Genomic DNA, 20,730 nt, shown 5'->3' with positions numbered 1-20,730 from the left:
AATACTGTCTAAGTAAACCTAGAGTAATCATCAACAAGCACCATCACATATCTTTTACCACCTCTACTTAATGTTCTCATTGGACCACAGAGATCCATATTGACCAGTTCCATCGTCTGGTGGTGCTTACCATTTTCTTGCATTTAAAAGAGGATCTTACCTGCTTCCCGCTTGCACAAGCCTCACAAACTTTGTCTTCCTTGAACTTGATGTTAGGCAACCCTATCACCAGATCCTTGGAGACTAATTTGTTGAGTTGACTTAGACTTGCATGTCCAAGTCTCTTGTGCCAAGGAGGGGATCATTGTCCAACACACTTAAGCAAGTGAGTTCATTTTCTGAAAGTGTGGACAAATCTACAATATATGTATTGTTTACTCTTTTTTTCCTGCAAAACAATCTTGTTAGTGGTAAGATTAATCATAAAACATTTGGTAGAGGTGAATGCTACCAAGCTACCTCTATCACATAATTGTGATACACTGATTAGACTATACTTTAAGCCATCTATCAAAAAGACATTCTCAATAGAGTGAGAATCAGTCTTACCTACCTTTCCAACCACAATGATCTCACCTTTCTTCCCATTTCCAAAGGAGACATTACCTCCTTTAAGGTTCTCAAGTGAAAGGAACTGGTTCTTGTTCCTCTCATATGCTATGAACAGCCACTATCCATGTACCATATTTGGCTACTCCCCTTCACTTGGACCCGTAAAAGGAAATCAGGGGTTAGTCTTAAGAACCCAAACTAGTTTGGGTCCCTTTCTATAGGCAAAAGGGTGAATCAGATTCTTTTTAGCCCAACTTGGCAGCCTATTTTTCCCTTGAACAAATTCTTTATTCTTTTGACTAGCCTTTTCTTTTGCAATACATTCACTTTTATAGTGACCAGTTTTACCACAATGTGTGCAAATTTTGTTCTCAGGAAGTGTGAGGTACTTGCATTTGGGATCCCACTTAGGTGCAGGGGTCCCATAGCCAAGTCCTCTCTTGTTGCTACTATGGTGTTCGTGTAGCCATGAAAGTGCATCGGAGGACCTATTCCATTTACAGGTTCTGTCTAGCTCATGCTTAACCTTGTGTACATCCTCCTTAAGGACTCTTATTTGCTCGTCTCTTTTGTTCAACTCATCTTTCACTTTTCCTACATTTTCTTCTAAAGTGAGTTTTGTGTGATCAGCTTTCTTTTTACCTGTTCCTAATTTCAGTTTTAGATTTTCAGATCTTAGCTCTAGGACAGTGGTGTTAAGTTCATGAACCTGGTTCTTTAACTCAGCATTTTTACTTTCACTTTCACTAGCCCTAAGTTCCAGATTTTTGCACTTAGCTTTCAAAATCACACACTTCTTAGACAACTGTTTGTTTTCATTGTTTAGACCCTCATATTCATCAATGAAATCCAGGAGTAACTCTGATACCAATTGATGTTCTAAACGTCAATACCACACAAGAGGGGGGTGATTTGTGTGGTACTCAATTTTTCGCTTAAACTGCTTCTGGAAGGACCTGGTTCTTCTAGGTATACTTATTACTACTGTTTGCAGAATTAAAAGTACATAAAATAAAGAACACAGAGATTTTACGTGGAAAACACCTGGCTCAAAAGGTGAAAAAACCACGACCTACTACTCAGTAAGATTTTCCCAAACTTCCACTAAAATCACTGAGCCAAAACTGCATTTACAAAACTTTTTGTAAACCTAAGGATTAACTCTAATCCCGTTGTGGCAACCAGCCTCTAACTGCTGCGACAACTTCAAGTTAACTCTAACTTTAATACTCAAAATACCTATTACAATTGCTTCTAGATAAAGCTGAAAGGTACAATATGAAACACCTACTACAATTGAACTAGAAATAAAGAAAGACACATAAAACTCTTTATGGAGCTGGTTCTTCAATCTGATTCATGTAGCTTCAGGTTTGCACACTTGAATGACACACGAACTACTTGCAAAAAGCCTTGCTATTTTGCTCTCAATTCACGTTTAACTTCTGCGTTTTTGTGCAATGCATTTAATGTGAGAACATCCTGCAATTAATAGAGTAAGTAGATGAAGAAATAACTAGAGTTCTGATGCAACTCTTCCTTGGTGGAAGAGTTCTAGTTGATTTCAACTTCTAACTCCTTCCCTATCTTGGATAGTGTTCTCTTTGATTAAGGACTCCTTCTCCTTATCAATTATGCAACCTTTTCGATCAGGAGATATTAAATACACCAAGTTAAGCTTATATCCTTCACGTGCATCCCACATGCTTGAATCTGCCCGTTTTTGTGAACCTGAGTGATGGACCACTGGATGGACCTGGTTCATGTCTGAGTTCCTTTGTCAGTCTTTAAAACTAACCTTTACTTGGGCCAACACTACACTTATGCACATTACGTGTAGATTTTGGCTGTTGTTGTAGTTATGTTCGATGGTTGTTGGATTTGAAGGTATACTTGTGTCCCTGTTGTAGCTGCCTCCTGTTCATGGTAGCCTTAGATTTATAAAACTCTATTTATATACTTTTCAGATAGAAGATGTATTTACTTCATACCAGCTTTGTAAACTCTATTTTTAGAAGCTCATGATTTGTACTACGAGTCCTTGGAAAATGTATAAGATTCAGATAACTCCTTTGTTCAATCATCTTTTTAATATCATTGAAATTGGATAGTTATTAGTTGGCTTACCTAGCGGGTTGGGTTAGGTGCCATCACGACTAGTGGATTTTGGGTCGTGACACCTCGTCACTGCTCTACCGAGGTTAGGCTTAATACTTACTAGGTATCATTGTAGTGTGCTGATATTACGCTTTTGTACATTTTTATGCAGATGCAGGTACATCTGCTCGTGTCGGCCGTTAGTGATCATCTGTAAGCTGCTTTACGGAGGCTTCAAACTTCCCGATTGGATCCAATTTTAAGGAGTTTAGATACCTCGTCCTTGACGAATACATGCTTGACCTCGGACTATGGTCTCCTCTTCTGCTTAACTGGATGGAACTTCGGGTCCAAACTCATCTTATAAGTGGTTACCTCCGGCGTGATCCCTGTCATGTCAAGATGGGACCAAGAGAAACAATCGATGTTAGCCATAAGATATTCAGTGAGTTTTTTCCTGAGCTCGGGAGTTAACCCCGTGCCCAGGTATACTATTCGATCGGGTAAGTGCTCGATCAATATGACTTGCTCCAGCTCCTTGACCGTCGATTGTAGCATCAGAGTCATCAAGAGCTTCGAACGATCTAGGAACTCCGTAATCATCCTCCTCGTCTACTCCTTGTTCTCCCGGTTCGGTCGGGGCGAGTATTGGTAATTTCTATTTAATTTCTTCCTTCCTGGCTTTGATGTCGAGACCACGGGAACTGTATCACCTCGTCGACTGCGAACGTTTCCTTTGCGGCTAGCTACTCTTCATAGACCGTCCTGATTAATTTCGGCGTAGGGAACTTCAGTGCCTGGTGTAAGGTTGATGGTACCACCCTCATGTTATGAACCCATTGCCTTCTATAGGGCGTTGTACCTCATGTCCCCTTCGATAACGTAGAATTTTGTCTCTTGGATCGTCCCGGTAGTATTCACTGGCAGGGTTATTTCCATTTTAGCAGTTTTGCATGCCATGTCAAATTCGTTCAAAACCCGGACTGCTAGCACTATTTGATCCTGTAACCCCAATTGCGCTACGACCCTCGATCTAATGATGTTAGCCGAGCTACCTGGATAAATCAACACATATTTAACTTGAGATTTATTGATAAGTACATATATTACCAGTGCATCATTATGAGGTTATATGATGCCCTAGACATCCTCGTCGCTTAACGAAATGGTTCCTTACGGGACATAATCTCGGGTGTGATTTTCCCTCCTGATGGATACTTTAGTGCATTTTATCATTGGCCCTTGAGGGATGTAGACCCCTCCAAAGATCATTTTGATGACAGGCTAAGGTTCCTCTTGTTCGGTCTGTTCGCTGGCGTCCCTGTTTCTGAAGTGGTTTTTGGCTCAATCATTAGAAATTCTTGTAGGTGCCCATTATTAAACAACCGGGCAACTTCTTCTCTCAATTTACGGCAATCCTCGTTCTTGTGGCCATGAGTGCCATGATACTTAGACATCAAGTTAGGATCTCTCTAGGTAGGGTCGGACTACAATGGTCGAGGCCACTTGGTATCCTTGATGCGCCCGATGGCTGATACTATACTGGTAGCATCGACGTTGAAGTTATATTCTGACAATCTTGGTGCCACCCTGGCCTCGAGCGTCCTGTCGAAACCATTTTTGCTCATCAGACCTCGGCTATTGGGCTCTCGGTCGGATCTCTTTTTATTTCTCGTAGGGTGATTCTCGGACTTGTTTCCCCTTCGATCTCCATTGTATGGTTGATACCGGTCTCGGATCGATCTTGGTTCATGATCGATGACTCTCTTAGACTTGTCGTTGGTTCTAACGGGATAAACAAACCTAAAAATGGCTCCAAGTTGGTCGTCCTCTACTCTGATTTTTGACTGGTATCTGTTGTGGACGTCGGCCCAGGTTACCGCAAGATACTCTACCAAATTTTGTTTTAGTTGATTTGAAGCCAATGAGCTTCGGGGGTTAAGTCCTTGTGTGAATGCCTGAACAGCCCAATCATCGACAACCGGAGGCAGGTCCATTCGTTCCATCTGGAACCTCGACACGAACTCCCTGAGCATCTCGTTATCTCTTTGTTTAACTTTGAAAAGGTCTGATTTTCAGGTTTCGACCTTGATGGCCCCGGCATGCACCTTCACAAAAGCATCTGCAAGTATAATAAATGAATTAATAGAATTGGGGCTTAGTTGTGATACCATATCATTGATCCTTTTGACAGAGTTTCTCTCGAACTTCTTTAGCAAAATCGACCCGATTTCGTCATCTTCCAAGTCCTTCCTCTTGATGGGCACATGTATAGGAGGTCAAATGCTCATTTGGATCTGTGGTTCCATTGTAGTTGGGAATATCGGGAATATGAAACCTCTTCGGGATCGGCTTTAGTGTATCACTCGGAGGGAAAAGCTTTGCGATAAACTTCTTGGAATCTGGTCCTTTCAATATCGGAGGTGCTCCTGGGATTTGACCGACCTGGACCTATATGTCTCCACCTTCTTGTTGTTGGCCTCAATTTTCTTCTCACCTGATTCCACCTGCTTCGTCAATGCTTCAAGTATTTTCATTATCTCGGGGTTGGCCCCGGTCTTAGCTTCACCCAACCTCTCGGCAGTTTGTTCGTTTCTTCGGGGTTCTCTCCCAGGACCGCTCCAGTTCGATCCTTCCATGGTGTGTCCTTAATTCGGTAGCTGCGCTATCGTCGCCTGTTGAGCCTGCATCTTTTGGAAGATTAGCCGCAGGCTTACCCCATTGCCTTCTCCTTCGGGCATTTCTCGAACTGTTGGTTGGGGTCCTCCACGAACGCTGACAAAATTTACAATGTATTGATACAGAATCAGTGACCTCAATATTATAAACATTTACTATGATCCGGCTCACAGCAATGATCTTATCTATGTCATTTCTCTTGACGCGCGGGTCTATCACCCCAATTGGTTTAGTTAGGAAATTTTTACAAAAACTTTACAAAAAAAAAGTCCCTTATATTTCGCACATAGGAGATCGAGACACAGCCAGCAGCTTCCTTTGAAGATAGGGCATTTACAGATCCCCGCTGGAACTCGACCAATCCCAATAGCTGTTGCGACAGAACAACACTTTTCTTCCCCTCCAACCGTGAGTCCGGACTGTCGCACGGCTCCGAAGAAAAAAAATTGGGGTTCCCAATGCTTCTCCACGCTCAACGAGATGCGCCAACCTCGGGATGCTTCGAGAAAACCGAATCAATTGGCTTTTTTCCCAGCGACATTAGTTCATAATTTATAACTAACTCGAATATTTTTTATTTTTTGACTCAATTTCAGAAAAAATAAAAGAATAAATAAAAAGATCCCTGGGTGCAGGAAAATAGGTGAGCTATGCGCCTCCGGCCTAGCGTGGCCTTGCCCTTAGGCAATAGGGGCTTTTAAACGAAAGAAGAGATCTTTCTAGCGATTATAATATTGTGGTCACTGGTGATGATGTTGATGAGATTGGGGGAGGGGGGGAGACTAGCCTCATTACTTCCCACTGGGCAAGAGGTGCCCCTCTTCGTATTTTATTTCTCAGCCTTTTCACAGACTTCGCTTCTTCAAGCTCCGCCCCTTCTTTCAAAAATCAAAAAAAGGTCGGAAGGAGAAGTGTTATAAGCTTTGAATGGAAGCCCCCTGCTCTTCTCTCTTTTCTCTATTGAACTATGGAAAGCAGCCTCTTTTCCTTCTGCCCAGCTCCCCGAAAACAACGTTCGATGAAAAGCTACTGAACATCGTGAACATTTTTGGCATTGGAATAGCTATTCCGCCCATTTCGTCAAGATCTAATTCCGCGATAAAAGAGCTCTATTTCCAAACAGCAAAGTCGCCGAAGCGAGTCTAAAGGACAAAGTGTTCGGATCATTGTGCAATGTCTTAATCAAATGCCTAGTGGAAAAGTACTTATTTGTTGGGAACTTTCACTCCTCTATTTTCGAAATATGTCGGTCGGGGGGAAGCGGTAGCTTCGTGCCGTGGAATATTCGAAAGCTTCTTTTTTTAGGACTTCCGGGAAAGAGTAGAAGAATGGGACCTAACAACAACCTCTGAATTGGCGTCGATTAGATCGGCAACTGGGACTCTGTTAGGATGAGTAGGGGGCACCTTATTGCTAGGCACCAGATTGTTGTTTTCGCCATGATGGCCAGACTCAACCTCAACATTCAAGTGAGTAGACTGAGAATTTGACATTTTTAAGTTAATATGAAATTGATATCTCAAAGAACAAGCGTAAAATAGAGTGTGTTATGGAGATTTATATCAAACCACCACTATTATCCTTAGCCCCGCGATGGGCGCCAAACTGTTTACTGTTATAACAAATAACTATTAAATTTATACGCGATTTTAAGTATATATGAATATATTCAACACAAATAATCAAGAATATTAGATAAAGGAGTTAAAGATAAAATAAATAACCAAACCAGTTGTGACTTTAAAGCTGGGTTTAGATTTAAGCTGAAAAGTAGCCTTGTCCTCGACCGGACCCTTAATTCGAAGCCATATATATATATATATATATATATATATATATATATATATATATATATATATATATATATATATATGAAGAACAACAATTAAAATAAGAGCCTTTCAATAGCTATGAAGAAGAGAAATAAGTTTGTATTGCCTGATATGTGTGTTACAGTGTGTCTTATCTTGAAGAAACTTTCCCTTTATATAGTAGGAGAGTATCATCCCTAGTACAATTCTAAAAAGGTAAAAATCCTCCTTTCTCGTCAATTACTTATCTGCCACCAACGTCAGGCAAGATCTGCACCGTGATATCCGGTAGGGTGCGGATATCATAGCCCTCTGTTAGTCATGTGCAGCCGTCGCCATGCTTTCCGAGGTCTCGGAGCTCGTTCTGGGTTCGAGAAAGTATTGTCTTATCAGGCCCGGTGGCAAGCACTTCGCTCGGGCCTTAGTACGAGAAGTTCCCAGCTTGAATTGTGGCCCATGTAGTCACGTCCTTACTTCGTTTGACCCACCGGAAAATTGGAGTGTGTGTCAACCCCTGTTTTACCAATATTCATAAGTGAAATTTACTCATTGAATCCTTCTATGGACTTTGGGCCATTTAATTTCAAAATGAAAAAGAAAGGAAGGAAAAATGTATTGACATTAAGAAAAATAATAATTTTCACTCTATTTTATCATTGAATTTAGGCTAGCGATTAACTAGTTGTTTGGATAATATTCGATTGGAACTGGCAAAGAGTATTTAAAATTATGATTGCGAAAAGAATATTTGAAAGCTGATTCAGTTGTATTTTAGATATATAAATATTACTTGAATCTTTTTAAGACATACGATTAAAAACTATTATTTTCAGTTGAAATACGTGATAAACAAGTTTTCTAATATTTCATGGGTATTTCAAATATTAAACTTCATTATTTACAAAAAATGACGAGGAAAGTAGTATTTGCAAATATTAAAATGTTATTTATCAATGTTTTAAAAGGCGGGGGCGTGAGGCGAGGCGAGGCGTAAGCCCTGAGACATGGGGCGTAAGTCCCACGGATCTTTAAATTTTTCTAATTTTAAGATAGTATAAAATAAAAAATAATTATAAAAATTACGTTAAAATCACAAAATTATACAAATAATCTATTTAAAAATATTTATAAATTATAATTCAACTATGAATAATACGAAAAGTATGACATATATTATACTATGCAAATTAGTTGCAACGCCGTTACAGCTCAAACATCAAAAGTAATGTATTCGATACGAAATCTTATATGTATCTCTTAAGGAGTAATGAATCATGAAAGAATTTCGATATTATAATTTGATATTTTTCTTAAAATACTCCTTTTATTTAATATGCTTTGTATTTGAAAGAGAATTTATATAAAAAAATAATTCACAATTTAAATGTGATTCTCAAGCATCGTTCATTTTTAAGTTTCAACAAGTTCATAAAGTGACACATAATTCACCATACAATACCATGATAACTAATTGTTTGTAAATAGTTACTAATACCGAGCTATCAAATTAATAAGTATTTTATCTCATAAACATGAAAAAAAATATTTAGAAAAATGATTATAAAAAAAATTATGGACTAGTATATAGTAAAGACATAACAAAAGTTAATAAATAAATACTTTTTAAATGAAAGATTTATTTAAAATTAACTATCATAGCAGTCTTAGTGGATAACGTGCAATAATTTTTACTTCAATGATGACATAAAATAGTCTCAACTTAATGATTTAAAATTAGAAAAAAAGTAATTTTGAATAGTCAACGATTTATTAAGAAAATTTGAGGATCTACAAGGTTAGTTACATACAATTGGATAAAGTTCTATTAGGCGAGCCCAGTACGCTGGGCGTTGGGCGTGTCCGGGGCATAAGCCCCAATGGTCGAGGCGTAAGTCTCACGGAACTAAGCCCCACGCATAAGCCCAGGGGCGTTTTACGAGTGCCCCGGGCGAGTCCCAATTCTGCCTTTTAAAACAGAGTTATTTATGGCCAACGAAACTAGCCTATGAATGTTTTTTTCGTTAGGCAAAGATTCCAACTTTTATTTAGGCTACGCAAAGTCATAAATTTAAACCAAAAAATTTGGAACTAAAAGCCACCAGCCACATAAACAAAGACAAGGCAAATTACACAACATACAGATGTTAGAACAGTTGCTAACTTTTCAGTTAAGAAATTAGCGGACATCGTGAAAATCTAGGTTCTTTTATATATCCTCAAACTTTCCAAAGAAGGAAACTAACTTAAATAAAAATAGAAAGAAGAAGACTAAATAATTGGGTCATATTAAAGAAAAAAACAAAAAAGAAAGAAAAGAAAACTAGAAGCAATGGTGCTCGAGAAAAGTCTACCAATGACTGCAGGAGATTCAGAATGCAGTTATGCCAATAACTCAATCCTCCAGGTTGTTTTTTCTATCGCAGAGAAAAGAAAAAAGGTGTTTTGAAACTTGTTTGAATGATATATTTTCGTTAGTCTTTCCATCGATTCATGCTTGTTAAGATAAAGACTAATCGTTCAAAAGCTATGTAATTTATACTCTATTCGTTCTAGTTCACGTGAACCTATTTCGTTTTTTGTCCGTTTAAAAAAAAATGACCTCTTTCTAAATTTGGAAACAATTTAGCTTAAACTTATAATTCTACCTTTAATGAGAAGTTTTTATAACCACACAAATACTCTGGCCCCTTTTAACTTGTTTAGGACTACAAATTTCAAAAGTTTTTATTTTTTCTTAATCTCTGTACCAGTGGCGGACCCAGGATTTTCATCAAGCGGGTTCAACATGCGAAGAATTAAATATACAAAAATGTCAACAAAATAATTTTTTATTAGAAAATTAAAATATATTATTGAAAGATTACTTTTTTTTTTAATATAATTTTTAGATTTTAGATTATGCAAAAAACAAAAAAAATGGTGCATTTTTCTTTCACTATAGTAAGCTTTTCTAGTCCAAAAAGTGAAAAGAAACATCTGTTATACAGCAAAAAAAAGCGCACATGTTGCTGACCAGATTCAAACTCAGGTGAGTTTTCTAATTTTGAACCCACTTTGCCAATGGGCTGGACTCTACTATTGTTTTAAGTGGGGTCAATATGTATTTTATACTAATGTTTGTTCGAAGAAGTGTAAAATATATCTATTTACACAGTATTATTTTCCGAGGAAGCGGGTTTATATGAACCCTCTTGACCCCATGTGGGTCCGCCCCTGCTCTGTACCCAGTCAAACAGGTTTACGTAAATTATAACGGAGAGAGTATTATAAATTAATATGCATCATTACAAAAGGGAGTGTTAAAATATATTATATCATGCATCCTACTTCCTTTCTTTGCTATATAATCCACCACTTAAATACACGTTCTGTTCCTTGAAGTTGTGCCAAATCTTAGGGTCTTTCGTGACTCTTTTGAGTCAAGGACTATTTGAAACCCTACAGTTTATGTGGGAGACTCCCATCAATACGACTAGACTGTAATCTTAATACTGAAACTTGTTGAATTTTAATCTTTCTTAAATTGATTTTTTCGACTTTGAATTTTCAGAGAACAGTGATAGTAAAGGCAAAACCTGTGTTAGAAGACACAGTAAAAAGTATGTTCAAGAATGGTGACTTTCCAAAGTGTTTCACAATGGCAGATTTGGGTTGTTCTTCAGGACCAAATACTCTTTTATCCATCAGCAATGTTATTGACATGGTTCATAATTTGTGCAAAGAAAAAAACAAGTATGATGAGCCACCAGATTTTCAAGTGTATTTGAATGATCTACCAGATAATGATTTCAACAGTGTGTTTAAATCAATTCCGTCATTTCTTGAGAATTTGAAAAAAGAGAAAGGAGATAAGTTTGGAAATAATTGTTACATAGCAGGAGTTCCTGGCTCTTTTTATGAAAGGCTTTTTCCTAGCAACAGCTTGAACTTTGTTCATTCCTCCTATAGCCTCCATTGGCTTTCTCAGGTAATTAATCTCTTCAAACACATATGTCACTAAATTCAGTTGCTAATTTTGACATTTATCAAGTTCATCAATATTACTCAAATTAATTAACCACACAATAGCAAGAATTAACTACTAGTACCTTGTTTTCTAGGAGATTTAAGCCCAAAATATGCATGGTAGATTTTGCCTCTAAAACCTTTTATAGCAACATTACCATTACGGTCTAACTCTATAGCACGTATTGTTCGTTTTGGCCACCTAAACATAGAATTTGACTATTTGGATATATCATATCGAGCCCAAAATAACATGTAAACTTGTGCTATGTTTTATATAAAACTTCACTTTAATTCTACTCCCTATCCGATGTGAAAATTTCTTAAAGTGTTATGTGCATCTTCTTAAGAAACTTGCTAGCCTAAAGTTTTATCAGTCCTTCTCCTAATCCATCCTCATCAGTCTACTCTCTGTCATGGACTTGACACACCATTATTGATCATATCAAGTCACATTTGATAACTACATAACTTTGATCCTCTTAAAATGAATAAACAATTACATCATCGATAATATAAGAGAAAAGTTAGTTTGGATTGTGCCAACAAAGTTTCATTTTGGTAACTGAAAAAGGAAGAAAATTACATATAAATTGTAGACTTATTCTTAATTAAAGATATGGTCCAAAATAAACAGTATTATACCATATTAAGAGTATTTTTGGTTGGCTGAGCTCAACAGTTAAAATATATGAAAATCTTACATACTTTTTCTTTTTGGATCCTATATACACATTTTCCTCTTGTACACATTTTAAAAATGGATATTAGCAGGTACCAAAAGGGTTGGAGATCAACAAGGGAAGTATATTTATATCAAAGTCAAGCCCTCCCCAAGTACTAGAAGCATATTTCAAACAATTTGAGAAGGATTTTTCAAGCTTTCTACACTTTCGTTCTCAAGAACTAATTAGTGGAGGGCATATGGTCCTTGTGTGTGTTGGTAGGAGCAGTCCAGATCCAAAAAGCTATGATTCTTGCTGTTTGATGGATTTGCTAACAAAGTCACTTCTTCATTTAGCCGCCGAGGTTATTCGCATGTTCTTTAAACATCTTACATCTTCTTCTTTCCAGACGTGTTTGGCACGACATAAGTTATTTTTCAGAAAAAAATTTCTTTTCTGGTGGTTATTTACCAGAAACTGAAGACATATTTCATCAAAAGGGAGAAAATGCAGAAGCCATTTTTTCCGAAAAATAAGATTTCCACGAGAGTCAATTTTAGTTTTTGATTAGCTGAAATGGAAATATATTCCATAAAAGAGAGAAAATACAGAAGTCATTTTCCTTGCAACTATTTTTTTAACTTTTAATTTCATATTACTTTCTTCAATGTACTAGCACTTAGACATTATTGTTAATCTCTACAACTCAGAAGTTTATCCAAACAATCTTTCATTTGCTAATATTATTACGAATTATTGCTTAATACTTATTTACTTTTTGAAAAATATTTTCCAATCACTAGCCAATTAACACCATTGGAAAAATAATTTCCGTCATACCAAATACACTCTGCAGACTAACTTTATATTCAAATTTTAACACTTGTTGTTATTGAAGCAGGGCAAAATCAAAGAAGATGAAATTGATTCATTTAACATGCCTTCATATACACCATATGAAGAAGAGATAAAGAAGATCATACAAAAGGAGGGATCATTTACTCTTGAAAGACTTGAAGCCTTTGGGAGTGATATGGCTGCCATTGAGAACCCTAATGGCAAACATTTTGAGGATAGTGCCAAATTAGCAGTTAAGACTATAAGAGCTGTTACTGAGGTTATGTTGGCTTCTCATTTTGGAACCTCCATAATTGATAATCTATTCGAAATTTATATAAAGTATGTCACTGAATATTTATCGATGGGTAGTACGATAAAGTTCTTTAACATCAGTCTATGCTTGCAAAAAAATTGAGACGTAATAGGTAGCAGATAAATGATAGAATAGCCGATGTGCACGCGTGTTGATTCGGACATATTTGTTAACAAAAAGAGGTTTTAGAGGTCAATAGGCTCCTCTTTTTGGATGATTAATGCTTCCCTTGGAGGTAATCATAGGAAAGATGAATAAGTTAGTTTTGGGATACATCTTGAAATTTTATCGGAAGAATTTCTCCATATTGTGGAATTTTTTTCCCATAAGAATTAGATTATTTGTTTGTAAAAGTTAGTCTTGACTTTTTGTACAACAACAATTTGTAAATCATAATGAAATAAGTTAAACGAACATGTTTTTATAAATTTATACCATATGTTTTTTACGTTAACATCAATATCTCCTATCAAAATCAAAGGGAAGATAACTGTGAAAGATGGATAGCTATAGTATCAATAATGAGACTATAATTATGCCAGACATATGAATCTATATATTTATCTGCAATCATATACAAATCTACTAAAATGCCATGCTGAGACAGAATCAGCCATTTAAGCTCTCTAGAAGCTTCTGTGAAAGAGAAGAAGGAGACTGGAGATTGAGAAATGAAAACCGTCTAATGTTCCATTAGTTTTGAATTTATTTGTACAAGTGTGTTAACCCACTAATTCTCGCTAATCAACTAACAATTAAATAAAGCTACCCATTAACTGATTGTCACCTAACTAACTAACTCATAACCACTAATTACCACATGTGTCACTTCCAAATACATTGTTGCACTACACTGTTGCATTAACATCTCTCAACACTCCCCTCAAGCTGGAGGGTGCAAACTATTGAGAACCCCCAGCTTCTTAAGTAAATGAACATGTTGAACCTGCCCCAAACCTTTTGTCAGGAGATCTGCAAGTTGTTCCTTAGTATGTATATATGAAATCTTCACTACTCCTACCTTGATTTTGTCTCTGATAAAATGACAGTCTATTTCTATATGTTTCGTTCTCTCAAAGAAGATGGGGATAACTGCAATTTGCATAGCAGCCTTACTATCATTGAACACAGTCGTTGGGCTATGTATCTTATTCCCAACTCTTTAAACAATCCATACAGGCAAGTTAGCTCCGCTACAGTTGAAGCCATGCTTTTATCCACTGCCCCAACTAATGCTGTATTCTGGGCTGGGCCCGTGCCTAAATGGGCTAAACGGACCGGGCCTAACGGCCCCGGACTTAGGCGGGCAGGGCTCTGGCGGTCTCGGGCCAAACGGTCCCGGGCTTAACAGTCCTGGAGGGTGGAACCGACCTACTGTGGGCCTAAGCCCAGATGGTCCCGGGCTAAATGGGCGGGGCCCACGGGCCTAAACGGGCCTAAGTGTTCCGGACTATTTTTTTTGAATTTTTTTATCTAAGGCCTTTTCTTGTAAATTATATATATNTATATATATATATATATATATATATATATATATATATATATATATATATATATATATATATATATATATATATATATATATATATAGCCTTATATAATTTCTTGTAAATTATATTATATAATTGTGACTTAAATCTTCTAATTCAAATTTAAACACAAAAATAAATTGCAAAGAAATATTCAAGGGAATGCCTTATAATTTTTATTATTACGACATTAACAAAAAATGGCAATATCTTTCTTAGTCTTCCTCCCCCCAATGGAATGAGCACAACAAGGTGCTAACACCACCATTAAAAGGAAAAAAACTAATGAATATGTGCCAAAATACAAGTTACATATTAGTCTACATATTATCTCTAACAAATTTCATAAATCCTTCAAGGTTCGGAGGAATTTCCGTTGGTGGTGGCGGAAAAGAAGCTTGTTCATCACCGCTTCCGGGCGAAGCAACATCCTCCGCAAGTTCCGCTAGCATTTCTTCATAAGCTTCGTCTATCTTCGGTTGTGATTCAGCAAGTCCAAAATTTCTTCTTTCCGAACGGATCCAATCTCTGAAGAGTACTGATTTTTCCAAGCTCTCCCTCATAGACGCTCTATGATCACCGATTTGAAGTCTCGCTTGACTGAAAGCGCTCTCCGATGCCACTGTTGAATCTTGAACACTTAAAATATCTTGAGCCATCCTTGAAAGAACCGGAAAGTGTTTTTCTTTGTCCTTCCACCCTTCCAAAACATCAAAGGTGCGTCGGGATTCTCTTTTTCAAGTCCCTGCGACAAATAAACTTGAAGCTCATTTAGTTGTGAAGTATCACCAATATTATCACCTTGAGAACCCCTGAACTACGTCCAAGAACTAAGTGCTTTTAGGCCCGCAGTTCTTTTAGATTATTGCGAACTACACGAAGTAGGAGTTGGAACATTTGGTCTAGCATGATCTAAGGCAAGTTGATAAGCATTATAAATTGTTTGAGCATTTATTTTGATTGAGGCTTTTGCATCTGCAAGTGTAGCAAATTCCTCATTTGAAAGATCTAAAGCCTTATAAATATTTGTATACCAAAAGTGATGACCTCCTAATTTCATGGTAGGATTTAACATGGCAGCAACACCATAAATAGGGGGGATAGGGAAAACATATTTTTTAAACTTATCTTTCATAGAATCAATAGCAAGCTGATAAATTACCCCACCCTCTGAAACTTGAACAAACAAATCACAAAGTGCTGCAATATAAACTAAACAGTTAGAAATAGTAGGATAATATTGCCCAGACAATTCATTTGTAGCTTCATGAAATTATTCTAAAAAATCTATAAGAATTTTAACATTAGTCTAATCATGATTTGTAAGGTGCTCATCATCATCATCACCACCAACACGAGCATTAAACATTGCGTTTATTGGGTTTCAATATTCATATGCAACAACTAAACTTTCGTACATGTAATTCCATCTAGTCGGACAAGCTTTAGGAACCTTTCTCTCTCTAAGGCCAAATTCATCACATTTTTTAAAATATTCTCTAAGTCTACTTCTACAGTTTGAATAAGAAAGCCAATTAAGAGCCATTTTAACCTTTTCAATTTCCACATTTAAAATTTTCATACCATCACCGACGATTAAATGCTAAATATGACAAATACATCTAACATGGAACATATTACTAAATGCAGGATTTAGTGTAGTTGTAAGCAAGCCTATACCATTAGTGTTACTAGAAGCATTATCCATAGAAACTGATATTATTTTATCTCTAATGCAAAAATATCTACAAATATCTGTAACTGTGTTAGCAATAAACTTACCTGTGTGACGTGAATTAATTATTCTATAAGCAATAATGCGTTTCTGCATTTTTCATTCCTCATCAATCCAATGAGTGGTTACAGTAGGATAATCACAGTCACTACCACTTCTACCAATATCAGTAGTAATAGCAATGCGACAATCTATATGAGTAAATAAATAGCACAAATATTATTCATATTCATGTTTATATTTATAAATATCGCTATTTACGGTTGCGCGAGGCCATCCTTTATAAGTAGGATTATAAACTCTTCTAATATAATGCGCAAAGTGAGGGTTAGAAGGAAAACTATAGGGTAAGCACATAACAGTAACCATTTTTGCCAATTCTTCACGATCTTTATTTGGATCGTAATATAAAATACCACTGGTAACAGTGTTAATTCCCGGTTGAACTAGATTTGACCCAGTACTAGGGTTAACCTCAGTACCTACACTTCTCCCCTCTTGTTGCGCTTTCATTTGAAGATATCTAGCTTAATCTCTAGGGTGTGTCTTTATGTGTCTAGTCAAACTACCCGTTCCGCTACGGTCTCTAGTAAATTTATGATCCATCAAAGACCCACAAGTTTTACACTTAGCCTTATTTTGTTCTCTTAGTTGAGTAAAAAAGTGCCAAACAAGAGATATTTCGGGCCGTTTAGAAGGTTGTCTATTAAAAGTAGGGGTTACTACAGGAGGGTCAGGCGGGGCATCATTTGGATTATTATCAGTTGGGTTAACAACAGGACTAGTAGGTGTATCATATAAATCCGATTGCGTTTCATCTAAATCATCATTTTCCTCATCCTTTTCATCGATAGTTTCATTAGGATAAAGAGCATTCATATATTCATCATTTAATTGTTGACCTGGTGCAACATCATGGCAAAATTGACTATCGGTAAATTAAAAACAAGGGTTATCACTATCAAGAATAATAGGTGTAGGAGGACGGGTAACGTGTCTAGGTCGGGGAGCCGGGGGAGGAGTAGTAGCTTGGCGACTAGATTCACCAATTTTAGATTTTCCCTTACCACCAAATATTTTTTTCAAAGAAAAGGCCATATTAATTATAATTATACAAACTAAAACAAACAAAACTATAATATTAAAACTTAAGAGTTGGAACGAGTTTACCGAATTGACGAAAAACTTCTTGAAAATTGTATATCGTTGAAGACTTGAAGACTTCAATTCACCAACTTCACAATTTTTCACAAATTTCAATAATAAAGTAAGCAATTATAGAAGAAAACTAGAGAGAGATTGATGATTTTGTGAGTAAAAATGAAAGAATGAGGGGGTATTTATCGTTGAGAATAGGGAAAAGTGTAATTATAAAAAGTTTGGGGTTAAAACAAAGTTTGGGGGTCAAATGGCAATTTTTTTTAAAAGTCAAACGGCTAAATCGGCAGGCCAACGACTAGTTTTTAAACTTCCAACCGTTGGCCAATTTTAAATTTTTTTTTTTTGAAAAATAGTCGTTGGGCCCGTTTGGCCTGGTAGGCCCGGTTGAACCGGCCCAGCCTGCTAGCCGGTCCCGGGCTAAATGGTCCCGAGCTCGTGGTCTCAACCTGGATGACCGACCCACAGTGGGCTTTTAGGACCGTTTGGGACCGGACCGTTTGTACCGGCCCGTTTGGCCCGTGGTCTCGCGATCCCAGGGTGGACCGGGCTGGGCCTGGCCCACAATGCAACATTAGCCCGAGCCAAGCTTCTAGAGAATGTTTGTTATTTGTTTTATTTCCATGAGATTAAAGACTCCCCAAACTTGACTTTATACCCTGTCACTGATCTTTTTGTATTTGGACATGCTGCCCAGTCAGAATCACATCAGCATGTCAGATCTTGTGTGACTCCTGCCTTTAGCCAAATGCCTTGTCCTTGTGAACTCTTCAAGTATCTTACTAACCTTGTTGCAGTTTCCTAGTGAGATTCTTGGGCATTTGCATGAATTGACTCAAAGTCTGAACTCCATAGTTGATGTCACGCCTTGTGACAGTCACATACATCAGCCTTCCTATCAGTCTCTGATATGAATTAATGTCATACAAAATTTCATCTCCGGTGACTCTAATCATTTAACTTCACAGTTGTGAACTTCAAATTGGAATCCAAAGGTGTCTTGGCTGGTCTTGTTGCAGTTAATCACATTTCAAAGATCAACTCTAGCGCATACTTTCTTTGGTTGAGAATCACTCCTGAACTTGGCCTCAAAACTTCTATGCCAAGGAAGTACCTCAGCTTACCAAGATCATTCATTTAGAATTTCTGATTCAACACTCTATTTTCCTAACTGATCAGCTCAATGCTTACTCCTGTGATGAACAAATCATCAACATATTCCAAGATAATTACTATGTCATCAGATTTGTTTAGTGTGAACAATGAATAGTCATGGCTACTTTGAATGATTCCTGCACCAACCAATGCATTTGTCAACTTTATGTTCCTCTGTCTAGATGCTTGCTTTAGTCCATGCAAAGTCTTAAGCAACCTGCACACCTTTGATTCCCCCTATCTTTTGAACCCCTTAAGAATGTCCATATAGACTTCCTTGCATAGATCTCCTTGCAAGAATATATTGTATACATCCATTTTCCATAAAGTCAAACCTTTAGATACAACAAATGCTTTGACTAATCTTACAGTCAATATCTTCACAACAGGTGAGAAGGTATCATGATAATCAAGGCCTTCTTTTTGACTGTAGCCTTTTACTCCAAGTCTGAACTTGAACCTCTCAACTTCTCCATTAGCTTGGTATTTGATCTTGTATACCTATTTTCAGCCTACTGCATTCTTCCCTTTTAGAAGGTCTACCGCTTCCCACGTACCATTCTCCTCTAGTGCCTTGATCTCCTGCTTCATTGCTTCTATCAACTTGGCATCTTTATCTATATTTCTAAAATATTTAGGCTCCACCAATGTAGAGGATTTAGCAAAATAGGCATGATATGTTGGCTTGATGCTATCATAGGATAAGTGATTGGAGATGGGATGTTCACTGGTGCTTTGTTTGGTGATTATGTAATCCTTCATCCAAATAGGTTGTTTGGAATTTCTTGAGGATTTCTTGGTGATTGGAGCATGAACTCCACCTATTGGAATGTGACCTTCATCAAAGGAAGTTGATTCCTCATTGAAGTCATATCCTCCTTCATGCTCCAGAACAAGGGAATGACTTGATGCCAGATCAAATGAATCAGAATCCTGGGCAGTAGTGTCAGGGGAAGCTACAAGTTATCATTAGACAAGTAAATGATGTTGAAGTATCACTGATGTTGGGAATATCTAGTGAATTTGGTAGCATGTCATGAGATGTATCTGGTGAGATTTGTGGTATGTCATGGGGTAAGGTTTTGTCTATGTTGGTAGTTCTAGGTGCAGGCTATTCTTTGAAGATGCAGTGGCAAAGGGAAATTCAGTTTCTCTGAAAATGACATCGTTGCTGATAAATAATTGGTGTGTTTTAAGTCCTAGGAGGATGTAACCCTTTTGTGACTTTGAGTAACCTATAAGAGCAGTTAGCCATGCTCTTTCTGCAATCTTGTCACGTTTAGGAACTTTGGTTGCAAAGCACAAACAACCAACTATCCTTAGGTAATGCAATGATTCTTGCTTCTTGTATAGTAGTTCATAAGGACTTTTGTTACCAGTCATAGTAGAATGCAATCTGTTCATGAGACACACTGCAGTCTTGATACACATACCCAGTATCTGATAGGCACCTTGGATTGGAACCTAAGTGCCTTGGCTATATTTAATATATGTCTATTTTTTATCTCAAGCACCCCATTCTGCTTAGGGGTGTGAATACAACTGCTCTGATGAAGTATGCCTAGTTAAAGAACTCAATGCTATTGTTTGTCCTAAGAATCTTAACCATAACACCATACTGTGTTTGTACCATGGACAAGAATGACTTAATAGCCACAATATCTTTGGACTTAAGTTGAAACAAAGAAACTCATGCATACCTACTGTGATCATCCACAATAGTAAAAAAATAATGCTTGTTGTCAAAACCAATAGTTTTATAGGGGCCCTAGAGATCTATATGTACAATGTGAAAAGGTGCATCAACTCTAGAATCACTACCAGGAAACATCAATCTAGCTTGCTTTGCCAAAGGACAAATTGTGCACTTATTCAATTGTGAACTATTTACATGATTATGCAACAAATCCATAGACTTCATTACTGGTGCTGAAGGGTTTCCAAGTCTGTTGTGGCATAAGCTGATGTCTGGTCTATGAATTGTTGTTGCTATTAGATGCTGTGTGCCCTGATTACCAATATCTGCATCCTTGTATATGTACAGATCTCCTCTTTGCCTACCAGTACCATTCACCCTGCCACTCTAAAGCTCCTGAAAGATAGAGAAGTCTGGGAAAAAATGACTGAGCATGATAATTCATTGGTCAGCTTGGACACTGACAGCAAGTTAAACTTGAAACTAGGCCAATAC

At 37.2% G+C, this 20,730-nt stretch overlaps 1 protein-coding gene across 1 annotated transcript; it reads left to right on the top strand.

Moving 5' to 3' along the window:
- Positions 9,397–13,384, top strand: LOC109228177 (benzoate carboxyl methyltransferase-like). The gene is made up of 4 exons (XM_019393349.1): positions 9,397–9,543; positions 10,690–11,106; positions 11,919–12,173; positions 12,711–13,384. Exons 1-4 carry the CDS (start codon positions 9,469–9,471, stop codon positions 13,062–13,064), a joined length of 1,101 nt encoding a protein of 366 aa, XP_019248894.1. The 5' UTR covers positions 9,397–9,468; the 3' UTR covers positions 13,065–13,384.

This window comes from Nicotiana attenuata, chromosome 6 (genome assembly GCF_001879085.1).
Source record: "Nicotiana attenuata strain UT chromosome 6, NIATTr2, whole genome shotgun sequence".
Lineage (NCBI taxonomy): Eukaryota > Viridiplantae > Streptophyta > Magnoliopsida > Solanales > Solanaceae > Nicotiana > Nicotiana attenuata.
Note: the sequence above shows the minus strand (reverse complement) of the source record. Positions and strands in the feature narration are given on the sequence as shown.

Coding starts and splice junctions, on each gene's coding strand:
- LOC109228177 (XM_019393349.1), top strand. CDS start 9,469: ATGGTGCTCGAGAAAAGTCTACCAATGACTGCAGGAGATTCAGAATGC. Junction 11,107..11,918: donor GCCTCCATTGGCTTTCTCAG/GTAATTAATCTC, acceptor GGATATTAGCAG/GTACCAAAAGGGTTGGAGAT. Junction 12,174..12,710: donor TTCTTCATTTAGCCGCCGAG/GTTATTCGCATG, acceptor TTATTGAAGCAG/GGCAAAATCAAAGAAGATGA.